Source organism: Dryobates pubescens, chromosome 16 (genome assembly GCF_014839835.1).
Source record: "Dryobates pubescens isolate bDryPub1 chromosome 16, bDryPub1.pri, whole genome shotgun sequence".
Lineage (NCBI taxonomy): Eukaryota > Metazoa > Chordata > Aves > Piciformes > Picidae > Dryobates > Dryobates pubescens.
The window spans coordinates 4,879,230-4,892,799 of record NC_071627.1 but is presented as its reverse complement, the minus strand read 5'-3'; the positions used below and the strand labels follow the sequence as shown (position 1 = coordinate 4,892,799).

The following is a 13,570-nucleotide window of genomic DNA, read 5'->3' as shown; positions in this document are numbered from 1 at the left end:
GTTCCCTTCCGGAGCTCCCGAGCAGCTCTGTCGGCTGTGTGCCGGTGCTGCAGCGCCGGGGCGGGCAGAGGAAGCTGCCGGTTCATGGTCAACACCGCCACCCAGCGTCAGCAGCCGGAATGGTTCCTGTGCTTCGGGCCGAAGCTGATCCTTTGGGCTTTACTGCTTCCAACTGCTCTCTTCGTGGTAAAGAATAGCCAAATAGCTGATAGCAGGCAAAAAATCCGCAAGCAAAATCTTTACCATCACCTGAGCTCAACACCACAATAGAACTGTAACGATGTTTCTAGGAAAAAGAGGCTCAATTTTAAAGGTGTTTATCTCCTTAATTGAGAGGAGTATCCTCCCCTTCTCAGAGGTCAAAGCTTAACAGCTCTACCTCTGTTAAGGACACACGGCCAACTGCTTTATCGTACCAAAGCACCTAGTGGAAGTCATACATTCAAGTCCAGACACTAGTAACGTTAAAGTAGAGGATCTAATGCGAATAATAGTGAAGAGCACGAATCTATTGCCACCGATGTATGGGCCATTAAAGGAACCAATGAAGCATAAAATACTAGAGGTTCAAACAGAAACTTTGTAAATGATGAGAGTAAATTTAATCTTAATCAGAAAGGGTCTGATTGGGAAGAGAAAAGTGAATATGAGATGTTTAGCACATTTCTAGGAATAGATAGAACTTATTATGAAGTTTCCAGTGGCAAGATTAGAATCAGTCAAGAGTATGGAATGAATGGAAAGTTGTTTTGCTTAGCTCAGCATGAGTGACTGCTTTGCATGACAGACTGGAGAGGGGAGGCCTCAGGACACAAATTGTAACTGAATTTTAATCTAACATTGTCTTAGTTGAAAACGGAGACTTACTGGAAATCTTCCACAGCACCCCTATAAACTGCACCAAAACTCTCATTCAAGGAAAAGATGTCTAAAGAGAGAAACCATTCCACGTGAAGCCCTCAGAAGAGAGATGAGTCCCAGGTGTCTATCAAATACTGCGGGAGGATGAGAAAATTACATGAGTAAATAAAACGCAAAAGATGCTTCTCCAGTCATCCTAGATGAAGAACATCCAATAAACAAGCTGATTGTACAAGAAGTCCATACATGTTGAAGGAACAGGCATGTGAACACCTTGTGCAAGAGATTGTGAGGCCCTAAGGGCACAGGGAAACAAGTGAAGGGGTTTTGTGATGGCAGAGATGGGCCCAGTTCAGGCTGAAATAACACAACTATGTGGTGTAACTTGGGGTCCAAACTCTTCTTTAAAAGGAGGGGCTAAGTCTGGATCCAGTCCCACACAGGCTCCTCTCCGAGAAGTTAAAAAAGCAATAGGGTCCAGTCTAAGCCTTGTGTTTTGTCAGAAGGATCTTCTTGGACTCTCCCATAATGTCCTTACATTTGCCATCTGCAGATGGAGGTGTTGGGAGAGTTGCAAAGCTCACTCCTCCAATCTCGCTGCTTTGCAGAGATCTTTGCATACTCAAGGCCCCTCTTTGGGGCGCAGAAGCTCAGTGCTCAGAAGACTCACAGAGGCCTGACAGCAATTTCTTACTCCCCACAGTTCTCCTGAATGCTCTATCATCCATGCTCCTGCACTGAAGGAATGTATCTGCTCAGCCTTACCTCAGTTAAGGGACAACAGGAGGAAAAACTCCCACCCCTTTCAGAATGTTCACAGAGATTTCTCAGAAGCAACATCTCTACAAAGACCACTGTCTCCACACAAGGCCATCAGCTGTTCTCTTTATTTCACTTTCACACACAGTACACACAGCTTCCTTGATTTCCTGACCTGAGACGAGGGCCATGAGCATGAGATTTGTCTGTTCTACCTTCTCATTGCATCACAGCACAAGATAAGAGGTCCACAGTCTTGGCTGGACAGCAAGTGGCAGAAGAACTTATCTGGGGCCTCAGATCTGACCTCATTCTTGAAGCACTGCAGAAACAGCTGTAACAGGGCTGAAGCATATAATTGGCTGAGGAGGGGACCTTTTAATTTGCTGAGGTTTTCCTTGGGTGTTGTTTTGTTGTTTGGTTGGTTTGGGGGTTTTTGTTTGGGGTTCTTTTAGGGTGTTTTTTGGAAGGCAAGACAACTTTCCCCTAACAGAATATGTGGGAAACTGCTGACAAGATTTGCAAATGCAGATTTGCTCTGGAAGAACAGTTGCCTCGTGATGTAGCCTGTCTTGTCATGGGACACAAAGCCTCTGGTTGTGCTGTCTTGTTACTAGTGAAAGGAAAGACTATTCAGCTGTTCCACAAAGAGTCCCAGGATTGTCTGGTGCCACATCTTCCATGGTAATGCAGCCACAGTGGAAATCTTGTTCATCATGGGTGCCCTCAACCATGGCACAGTGATGTGGTAGGAGGCTGGACAGATAGGCTTTGGGAACTTGAACTCACTGAAAATTAAACCCAATATGAAGCTGTTCGTGAGTAAGTGATAGGAGAGGAAAGCAGAGAGAAAGCACTGGCCTTGCAATTGCCATCTAGGGGCTGCAGACAGCATCCATCTGGGGATTCTCCATGGGAAGCAATCCTGGGTAGCAGCAAAGTGATCTCCTGCCACTGTGAGCTGGATGGAGCTGCTGGTCCAGGCTCAGACAGAAACACAGATCTCCTTGTACACATGAAGCTTTTGGGCTGTTTAGGTGAGCAAGCTGTGCATGGTGACAGGTGTCCAGAGTGATTTGGTACATGAAACACAGATTTGTTCCTGAAATCCTACTCTTGTGGAGGCAATTTTCTCTTCAATGACCATGATGCAAATGATCTCCCAGACAGCACACTCAGCCAAGGGAGGTCTAAGTAGGTTTATTTTATTTCCCACCCCCCATTATCAGGCATTTCACACTTACAAGGAAATATCACATCACTTTATAGACCATTACTGATTAATAAAAGGCAAACGGAAAGCTTCCTGATGCCCTGCAGTGCCTTAAGAACACTGTAAACGTTTTAGCTAATCATGCTGCTAGACTACAAGCTGTGCTTTAATTCTCTATGACATTATGCTAAAAATTTGAAATGTTCATTTCAGCTTCACGTTATGAAAAAAAATCCCACCACTGTATGTTGGTCAAAGCCCACTCTTTAGAGTCCAGAGAACCTGTAAACTCCTGCTCAGGCAGGAGAAGGGTGTCCATTTCATCTGTTTCTAATGTAATCAGCTTCTGCCTGTTATTAAGCAATTCCTTTGCAAGCCCCACTGAACTCTGCTGAGGATCTGTTTGTGTGGGATTGACCAGACTGCAGAAAACTAAGACATTGTAGCAGAGCCACACAAAACCCAAGCCACAACAGAGGGAATAGGATGTAGAAGAAAGTTACCTTAAAGATCTCTTCCAGTTTTCAAAATTTCCCTTAAGATTCAGATGCAGGAGCAGTCCCACAAACATCCTTCAAGTCTCAATGTAATCAGCATGCAACACAGTCCTCATCCTCTGTCCATGTCATGATAGTAAAATACTTACATGAATAAAGTACTACTCAAGAGGAGAGAGGTTTTGCTCTCTGGCAGAAGACTTTTACCTCTCCAGTGATTTTTTCAGTTGATGTTTGGTCTCTTTTTCCTCTTTTCCCTGTGAGGATGGTAACCACTGAGGACAGACAGAAAGACAATATGTCTTCTCAATTACTAATGAGTGAGCCAAGGGTTTTGATCAGAGGTGATATTTAGGTCTATCCCCCTGTTTGCAGGACCAGCTGCTTCAACAGGCATGGGACCTGTGTCTTCAGAGAGGGGAGCCTGCAAAGAACAGAAAGGAAAGGTTGGGATTTGGGTGCAAAAGGTTAGAAGGGATCAGCAAGAAGCTTAGAGAGCATTTCTGACAGCACTGCATGTGTGACACCACCCTTCTCTACCCAGAGCTACAGAGGACTTCAGACCACATACCAGGTCTCTTACCAAAATGGATGAAATTCTAAAGCCAGAAACCATCCTCCACCATGGACATCATAAAGACACTGCTGTGAATCCTTTTTGAGTCAGAGAGGGTAACTGAATACAGCTAGAGCCCCAAATGAAACCTCTTTCTGACAGTAAATGGTGTTTCACCACGGATCAAGATGGGTTGTGAAGTGTCAAATGGATCCCTGGACACTGCTAAAACCAAGAGAAGAGCAGGAGCTCTACTCAGTGCACAGATAAGATGCACTAACGTTGCTCACACAGCCAAACCCCTCATGTTTCAACTCACTCCTATTATGGTGAGACAAAAAATATCTCAGGACATGAAACAGGATGCAGAGGGGCAGAGAAGATGAGCTGAGCCCCACCCTCGAGGCGGGTGCCAGCCTGCTGCTATGAGACCCTCTCGATGCAACATTGGATCACTCTGCACCAATACTGCAGCACCGAGAGTCATAATGCCAGGGGGGAAACACAATACCGCGCGGCCCCCTCCCTGCTTCCCCCACATCACAGCCCGCTCCGGTCCCTCACCTGTGCAGCCGAGTTGCTTCCTTCGCCAAGGTTGGACGCCGCTTGCACACAAAGAGAACTCCGCTGAGGGGCTGCGCCGGAGGAAATCCCAGCGGGGAAGCAGGGCAAGAGTGGACCGAGGAAGTGAAAGTCGCTGCTCAGGGTGCCGGTGGCCAAGCACACGTCGTAGACAAGGCTGCGGGGAAGGGAGCCTGCGTCACTCTCGGCGACAGCCGTCGGGAAGGTGGGCAAGGGCTCGTCGTGCTTCCGCCTGTCCCGCCGCAGTTTCATGAGCAGGGCGGCCAGGCCGGTGGCCAGGCAGAGCGCGGAGACGCAGGCCAGGCAGGCGATGAGGTAGAGAGTGAGCGTGTCGTCGGGCTCGGCGGGCGGCGCGTCCTGGCTGAGGCGCACATGGGCGTCGGAGAAGTCGTGGAGCAGGGCGATGGCGAGGGTGGCGCTGGCCGAGCGCGGCGGCTGGCCGCGGTCTCGCACGAGCACGACGAGCCTGTGTCGGGGCGCGTCGCGCTCGGCCACGGCCCGCGCCGTGCGCAGCTCGCCGCTGTGCAGCCCGAGGCGGAAGAGCCCCGGCTCCGTGGCCTTGGCCAGCTCGTAGGACAGCCAGGCGTTCTGCCCCGCGTCCGCGTCCACCGCCACCACCTTGGCCACCAGGTAGCCTGCCGGCGCCCAGCGCGGCACCAGCTCGCCCGCGCCCGCGCCGCTCTCGGCACCAGGGTGCAGCACCACCGGCGCGTTGTCGTTCTCGTCGCGCACCAGCACGCGCAGCAGCGCCCGCGCGCTCAGCGCCGGCCAGCCGCCGTCGGCCGCGCTCACCCACACCTCCAAGGCGCGCACCCGCTCGTAGTCCAGCGAGCGCACCACGTACACGTCGCCGCTCTCCGAGCTCACCGACACCGCCGGCTGCTCCTCGCCCTCCTCACGCACCAGCGCGTACTGCACGCGCGCGTTGCTGCCCGCGTCCGCGTCGCTGGCCTGCACGCTGCCGATGCGCACCATGGGGCTGTTGTTCTCCGTCACCCACATGCTGTAGAGCTCCTGGCTGAAGGCGGGGGCGTTGTCGTTCACGTCCGACACCTGCACCCACAGGCTCTGCCGAGAGCTCAGGCGCCGCGGGCCCCAGTCCGTCGCTCGGATGCTGATGTTATACTCTGCCGTCGTCTCCCTGTCCAGCGCCGCGTTGGTTCTCAGCTCGTAGAAATTGCCGAAGGTGGGGGTGAGAGTGAAGGGCAAGTCCCCATCGATGGTGCACTCCGTCCTTCCGTTTTCTCCGGCGTCTTGGTCCCGCACGCTGAAAAGCGCTACCACGGTGCGTGGCGGCGCGTCCTCAGGAATGGAGGCGGTGTGTGAGGTCAGCTGTATCTCCGGGGCGTTGTCGTTCACGTCCACCACCTCCACCATGACTTTGCAACGTGCAAAGAGTCCTCCGCCGTCAGTGGCTTTCACCATCATCTCGTGTTTTTTCATTTCCTCAAAGTCCAGTTTTCCTGCCACTCGGATCTCCCCCGTGTCAGGGTTCAGATCGAAAATCTGTCGGGACCCCTTAGATATCTGGGTTAAGGTGTACTGCACTTTCCCATTAGACCCTTCGTCGGGATCCGTGGCCGCCACCCTGACTACCAGCTGCCCCGGGGGACTATTCTCGGCCAGGCGCACTTCATAGACTGCCTGAGTGAACACTGGGGTGTTGTCATTGGCATCCAGAATCACGATCCGGATCTGAGCCGTGCCCGATCTGCGAGGCGAACCTCCGTCAGTGGCGGTGAGGAGTAACTTCAACTCTGGTTGCTCTTCTCGGTCCAGCTGCCTCTCTAGGACGAGCTCAGCATTAACGGCTCCATCTTTCTCTGTATAAAGGGCGAGTGACAAATGCGAATTGGACGTGAGACTGTAGTTCTGCAAGCCGTTGCTACCCACATCGGCATCCTGGGCACTTTCCAGAGGAAAACGGAAACCTGGAGATGTCGTTTCAGGAATCTCAAAAACCATTTCCTTCTCCGGGAACACTGGGGAGTTATCGTTCACGTCAAGAACCTCCACCTCCCCTCCGATCAGCTGCAATGGATTGTCAAAAAAGAGTGTAAAGAAGAGCGTGCAGGTCTCGCTCTGAGGACAGATCTCCTCTCGGTCCAGAGATTCCTTGGCCATCAGCTCTCCGGTGCTCGGGTTGAGGCGGAAAAGCTGATGGTTCCCCTCCGACACAACGCGCGCCTTGCGAGCTGCCAGCTGGCTCGGGGTAAGCCCTAGGTCCTGGGCAATATTGCCCACAAAGGAGTCCCTCTCCATCTCCTCCGCCAGAGAATAGCGGAGGCTTTCGGCCCCGCTCTGCCACACGCAAACGCACAGAAGGAACAAGATCACTTGCCTGAGGCTGCCTCCGCTCCGTCTGCCGTTCCACGCCATTCCTCTCCACAAAAGCCAGACAGCGTCCTCCCGGATTCCCAGCATTTGGAATCAGCTTCCCAGGCGGAGCAGTGTTTGTCAGGAATGGAAGCGTAGGGCTCCTGCAAGCCCCCGAGCAGCCCGCCGTTCCCGAGCAGCTCTGTGGGCTGTTTTTGTGTGCCGGTGCTGCCGAGGCGGGGCGGGCAGAGGAAGCTGCCGGTCCGTGGTCAACACTGCCACCCAGCGTCGGCAGCGGGAATGGTTCCTCTGTTTCTGGTCGGCGCTGCTGCCGTGGGCTTTGTTGTTTCCAGGCGATCTCTCCTTGCCAAACGGAAACCAAAAGGCTGGTGCCCCGAAAAAGTACCCAGCGCAAAATGTTCACCATCATCCGCAGTCACCATCACAGAAGAATATCAATGGTGCTTCTGGGATACATCACCCTAATTCTGGTTTTAAACATTGCTGAAAAGAGGCCAAATGTAATCGTGTTTTATATTCTGAATTGGTAAGAGTGTCCGCTGCTCCTCAGATGTCAAACCTGAACTCCTGTACCTCTGTAGAGACACGATGCCAACTGCTATATCATACAAGAGGCAATTAGTGGAAGTTATAAATTTCAGACCAGATACTACAAAGCTAAAGTGTGCAATCTAATGTCAACAACAGCAAAGAGGAAAGATCTGACAACACCAATGTATGGGCCATTAAAGGAACTTTTGAAGTGTATAATCCCAGAGAGTGGAACAGAAACTTTGTAAATTATAAGAGTAAATTTAATCTTGGCTGATCAGAAATGGTCTCATTGGAAGGAGTAAAGTGATTATGAGATGTTTAACGAGGTTCTGGGAATGGTCAAAGCTTATTATGAAGTTTTTAGAGGCAAGATTAAAGTCAGTCAAGAGGAAAATCGTGGGGAAACTGGGGTGGCAGGAGAGAACGAACTGGAGAACCTGGTAGAACCAGGATCATGTAAATAGCGAGCAGAAGAAAACCCCAGGTCAGGCACTCATCACCGGTAATGGGAACCGATTTGGATTGCAACTGCTTCTGGCGAGCCAGTGTCAACCTCCGGGAAATGCACACGGAAGTGTTCAAAGCCAGTCCAACTCCTAGAAACCAAAAAGTGTAGGATACAATTCCACTTAAAATAGTATCAGGTCTGCTGGGTAGAGCAACGAGGGGATTGCTGGAAATAAAAAGGAACAATATTAGAATTAATTTTGTGATCCCTACAAATTAGATCAAATTGTTTTGTTTAACTCGGCATGAGTGACTGCTTAGCATGAGACTGGAGAGAGGAAGCTTCAATCCACAAACTGAAACCCAACTTCACTTGTACCTTTTTTTAGCCGAAATAGAGAAGGACTGGGGGTCTTGCACAAGACTACTATAAATTCGACTACACATCTCATTCAAGGGAAATACATAAAATGAAAGAGAGAAACCATTCCTTCTGAAGTCCTCTGAAGAGGGATGAGTCCCAGGTGCCTCCCAGATAGGGTGAAAGGATAAGGAAATAGATGAGTACATAAAACTCAAAAGATGTTTCTCCATTCATCCTAGATGAAGAATAGCTCCTTAAAAAGCTGATTGTACAAGCAGAACGTGCATGTTGCATGGACAGGCAGATGAACAGCTCCTGTGAGAGACTGTGAAGCCTTAAAGTCACAGGGAAATAAGTGAGAGGGATTTGTCAGCGGAGGGGTGAGCCCAGTTTAGGTTGCAATGAAACAATACTGTGGCATTGCCTGGGGTCTGAACTCTTCTTTACATTCAGGGGGTTAAGACTGTATCTAGTCACACCCAGTCTCTAAGCTGACAAGGAGTTTAGAAAGCGTGATGGTCCAGCCCGAACCTTGCAATTTATTGAGAGTGTTTTCTTGGACTCTCCCATAACAAACATGTTTACATTTGCCATCAACAGATGGAGCTGTCAGGAGACTTGCAAAGCTCTCTTGTCCCATCTCACTATTTTGCAGAGATCCTTGCACACTCAAGGCCCCTCTCAGTACTCAGAAGACTCACACAGGTGTGTCAGCAATTTCCAGCTCCCAATAATTGTCCCAAATACACTATAGGCCTCATCTTCAACATGGAGGAATGGACCTGCTCACCCTTACCTAGACCAATAGACAACAGGAGGATAAAACCCCCACCCTTTTCAGAATATTCACAGAGCTCTCCCAGAAATAACATCTCTACAAATACCACTGTCTCCACACAAGGCTTTCAGCTGTTCTCTTTATTTTGCTTTCACACACAAGGGGATACCAATTTCCAAGGTCACACCTTGGACCTGCAGAACACCACATTGTGAGGGTTTCCCAAGTTTCTGTGCCACATGCCTGCATTCAAGCAATCCATTATTACACATGGGACAACAGTCCATCTGAAGACAAACAGGTAAGACAAGGCTTGAACACAGTTCACAGCTCAGAAGGAAAAAGGAGGGAAAGGAGAATGCAAATGTTTTGACAGAAACCCAGCAAATCATATTGAGACAACTTTTCATAGCCGTCAAGAAGTATCTGAATTCAGGAACCACATACAGAACAAAATTAAATGCCCTTTCCCAAATTAATCTTGAATCTGTGACTTACAGATTTTCCTTGCAGTTCACCCAAAGGCAGTGATCATGTTCTCACAGCTCTGTACAGTTCCAGTCTATTCTGATCTTCAAGTGGATGGATTAGAAGCTCAGCTTGATGCACAGGGAACAACTCGATGCTTGACAGGAGAAGGAATTTTGTCATCTCTGGAGGCAAGGTCAAGCATTGCAGGAAGATGGAGATCTTAGGCTTTTTGAAGTCATTAGCAAGAGCAAGTCTGAACATGCATTAGAGCGGTACTTTTTGAAGATGGTCACTTCATTGACAGGGATGAAGAAGTGGTGGATGTGTTCAACCCTTTTGTTCTCCTCAGTCTTTCAATAATACTGATTGACCTTTGGCTGTCCACTGCACTGAATCAGAGCACCCTGAGTGTGGGAACAGTGACTTTCCATGTGTTGTACAGGATCAGCTGCATTGGCTGCATGTCCGCTATTCCATGGGGCCTGATGGGATTCATCCTAATGTATGGGATTCATCTCAGTGTATGGAAAGTGCCAGCAGATGTTACAGGAGGAGCCTCTCCATGATCTACCAGTCTGGAGATGTTCCTGCTGACTGGAAACTAGTCAATATTCTTCCAATTTACAGGAGGAGAAGACCCAGGAAATTACAGCCTGTTAGCCTCACCTCAGAGCCTGAAAATGTTATGGGAAAGATCATGCTGGGTACAACTGAAAGGCAAAGTCCTGTTTGATTAATTTGATATTATTCCTCACAGCATCCTTCTGGACATGATGTCCAGCTGTGAGATGAGGAGGTTCATGGTGTGCTTGATGAAGGACTGTGTGAAGTGCAAGTCTTAAAGTGTGGTAGTGAAAGGGGCTACATCTGGTTTGCAACTAGTGACTGTCAAGTGTTCTTCAGGGCTCTTTCTATGACCAGTTCCATTCCATACATATATCAATAATTTAGATGAAGCAGTTGAATGCACCATTATCAACTTTGCTGACGATACCAAAGTGGGAGGTGCTGTTGACTCCCTTAAAGGAAAAGTGGCCTTGCAAAGGGATCTCAGTAGCTCAGAGCACTGAAGAATCATCAATGACATGAAAAGTTACAAGTCCAAATGCCAGACCCTGCACCTGGGATGGAGTAACACTGGGCACAAGTCTCAGTGTGGAGAGGAGAGGCTGGAAAGAATCCCTGAAGAAATGAATCTGGAGGTGCTGATTGTGAGCAGCCCAAGACTCGTCCATGTCGAACCCTGGTTTCGAAGAGGGCAAATGACATCGTGGTGAACATCAAACACAACCTAACCACCTAGTCGATAGTGATGATTATCCTGCTGGATTTGACACTCTTGTGGCTTCACCTTGAGTACTGTGTGCAGTTCTGCAAACGACAATTTGAAAAGGATGTGAAGGTACTGGAATGCACCCAGAGGAGTGCAAACAAATCTGGTGAGAGGGCTGGAAGCAAGATCCCAGGAGAAGCAGCTAAGTTGACATTTGAGTTTGTCTGGTTTGGAGAAAAAGAGGCTGAGAGATGACCTCATTGCTCACTAACATCTTGATCTGTTTATGCATAAGAAGAAAATAGTTTTAATTTTGTTCAGCTAAACAAGCTTTGCATGGTTTCAGGTGTCCAGCATCCAGAGTGAGCTGGTGCAGGGACCACAGCCGTGGTTGTCATTTCTTGTAGGAATGGATGTAGTTCTTGTAAGAATTTTAAGGCAAGTTTATGGAATTAACTGAGATTCTTCCCCTGATTCACAACATCTCAGTCCTGGAGCCCTCATAAAGAGGCTGAGGGCAGCATCTCCCAGGATTCAGCTTGTCTAAGAAATGCTTATTCCATCTCATGCAGCCTTCTGAGAGTGGTCTACTTCCAGGTCACTCTCATTTTTCTTGCAAAAATCCACACAAAGGAATGGAATTGTTCCCAAAATCCTGCTCTCATGGTGGATATTTCCTCATCAGTTTCTTTGAGCAGTGATCTTCAAGACAGCACACACCCAAGGTAGATCCAAGTAGATTTATTGGTTTCTGTTATCAGGCATTTTGACTCTTACAGACATGTAAGCCACAACAAATATCACAGGATTTATAGATCATTTCTGGGTAATGAAAGGCAAAGAGAAAGCCTCTTGATGTCCTATACTCTACACTGCATTACATTGGGTGCAAACTTTTTAGTCTGTTTTAATGCAAAACCTCAAATGATACAGCAAGGTCTTATACAGAAAGATCTAGAAGTGTCCATTTCAACCTCACATTGCAAAACAAAAAAGCAACATTGCTCAAGGTCCATTCTTGCTCAAAGAGGCAAAATATGTCAGTGTCAGCTGTTTCTAATGTAATCAGCTTCTGCCTGTTATTAAGCAACACCTTTGCAAGCACCACTGAATTCTGCTGAAGATCTATTTGCATGGGATCAGCCAGACCTCAGAATATTAAGATACTGTTACAGAGCCATACAAAACCCAAAACAAAACACAGAAAATATGTTGTAGGAGAAAGTTACCTTAAAGACCTGCTTCCAGTTTTCAGTATTTCCCTTAAGATTCAGAAGGAAGACAAGTCTCATAAACATACATCATCTCGGTGTAATCAGCATGCAACACAGTCCTCATCCTCCATCGATGTCACAAGTACAAAATACATACATGAATAAAGCTCTGCTCAAGAGGAGAGAGGAATTGCTTTTGCACACAGGGCATTTGTACCTCCCTGGTACGTTTTGGTGGGTATTTCAACCCTTCATTCTCTTTTCCCTGTCAGGATGTTAACCAGTGAGGACAGACAAGCTGGTCTTTGGGTCTTTGTCCTCACTTACTGATGGGTGAGCCAAGGGGTTTGATCAGAACTGATATTTAATTCCATCCCACCATCTGCAGCACAAGCTGCTTCAGCAGATCTGGGTCCTGTGTCCTCAGGATGGGGAGCTCTGCCCTACAAAGGAGAGATAAGAGAGGCTGTCATTGGGTGTGGAAGCTAAATAGGCATCAGCAAGAAGCTTAGAGAGAATGCCTGACATTGCTGTGTGTTTGACACCAGTCTATTCTACCCAGGACCAAAGAGGAGGTTGGATCAGGTGCTGAGTTGCCCAGCCTGGATAGGGCAAAATCAAAAGCCAGAAGCCATCCTCCACTGTTGACATTGCAGAGACACTGCTGTGAGCCCTTTTGAAGTCAGAGGGTAATTTAATATAGTAATTTAATATAGTGAGGTGACTGTAAGATATTATTTGTGTGCCTTCACCCCCAAATACATTCATTGACTGGACCCATGCAAAGTGCCAAATGGATCCCTGGAAACTACAAACAAACAAACAAACAAACACAACCCACCAAAAACCCAAAATACAAAAGAGAGAGAGAGCAGGAGCTGATTCAATACCATCTCTTCTCTCATGAATTTTGTGGAGGCAGAGTATAATGAAGGTCTCAGATATGACTCCCTTTGAGATTCCAGAAGTACTGGAAAAAGGAGTGCTAGCACTGTCCAGGACCACCTGACTGGGGCAGGAAGGGACTAGGATGGTGCCAATATCACCAATACTGTTTCTAGAAGACACAGAATTCTACAGGAATTTAATGGGAGAGGAAGCCGCCTCTGTGGACTACAGCACTAAGTCAGCTCAGCACATGATGAGCTCAGCTCTGCCACCTTCCTCGTAGGATGAACGTTGGCAGGACCATGCTCAATCTGCTGTCACCAGCGCAGTCATTCAGTCAGCCACATGACATTGCTTTGCAACATGACAGCCCCGGTCCTGGATGACACGGGAGAGGATCAATACATTCCGGGCGCTGCTGCCTCTAGAAGTAATCCAGGGAGTGATGTCGTCCCTCCACTCTATCCCTGCGAGCTCTACTCAGTGCATGTACAGGAGTCAGAATTGTGGCTCAAACATCCACAAAACCACTTATCATCTCTTCAAATCACATCAGGTTCAGTTTGTAGCGAGAGCAAACAATCAATATCAGGTGCATACACAGGATATGGGGCTAGGAGCAGAGGGGCGGGTTAAAAAGCACTTGGAGAGCAACTGAGTAGTACTGGACCCTCCTGGCAGGATGCCTGGCAGCTGCTAAGAGACCCTCTGTACCCTCCCCACTTCGTGCCCAACTGGATCCCTCTGTCAGGGGAAAACACCAACCTCGCGTGAGCCCTTCACTGCTTCTCCCTCG

The 13,570-nt window shown here is 48.5% G+C and overlaps 1 protein-coding gene across 1 annotated transcript; it reads right to left on the bottom strand.

Annotated features, from left to right (window-relative positions):
* Nucleotides 1-4,426: 4,426 nt before the first annotated feature.
* Nucleotides 4,427-6,884, bottom strand: LOC128897967 (protocadherin beta-15-like). The gene has a single exon (XM_054168645.1). The coding sequence runs from the start codon at nucleotides 6,845-6,847 to the stop codon at nucleotides 4,427-4,429; it is 2,421 nt and encodes an 806-aa protein (XP_054024620.1). The 5' UTR covers nucleotides 6,848-6,884.
* Between the last annotated feature and the right edge of the window lie 6,686 nt (nucleotides 6,885-13,570).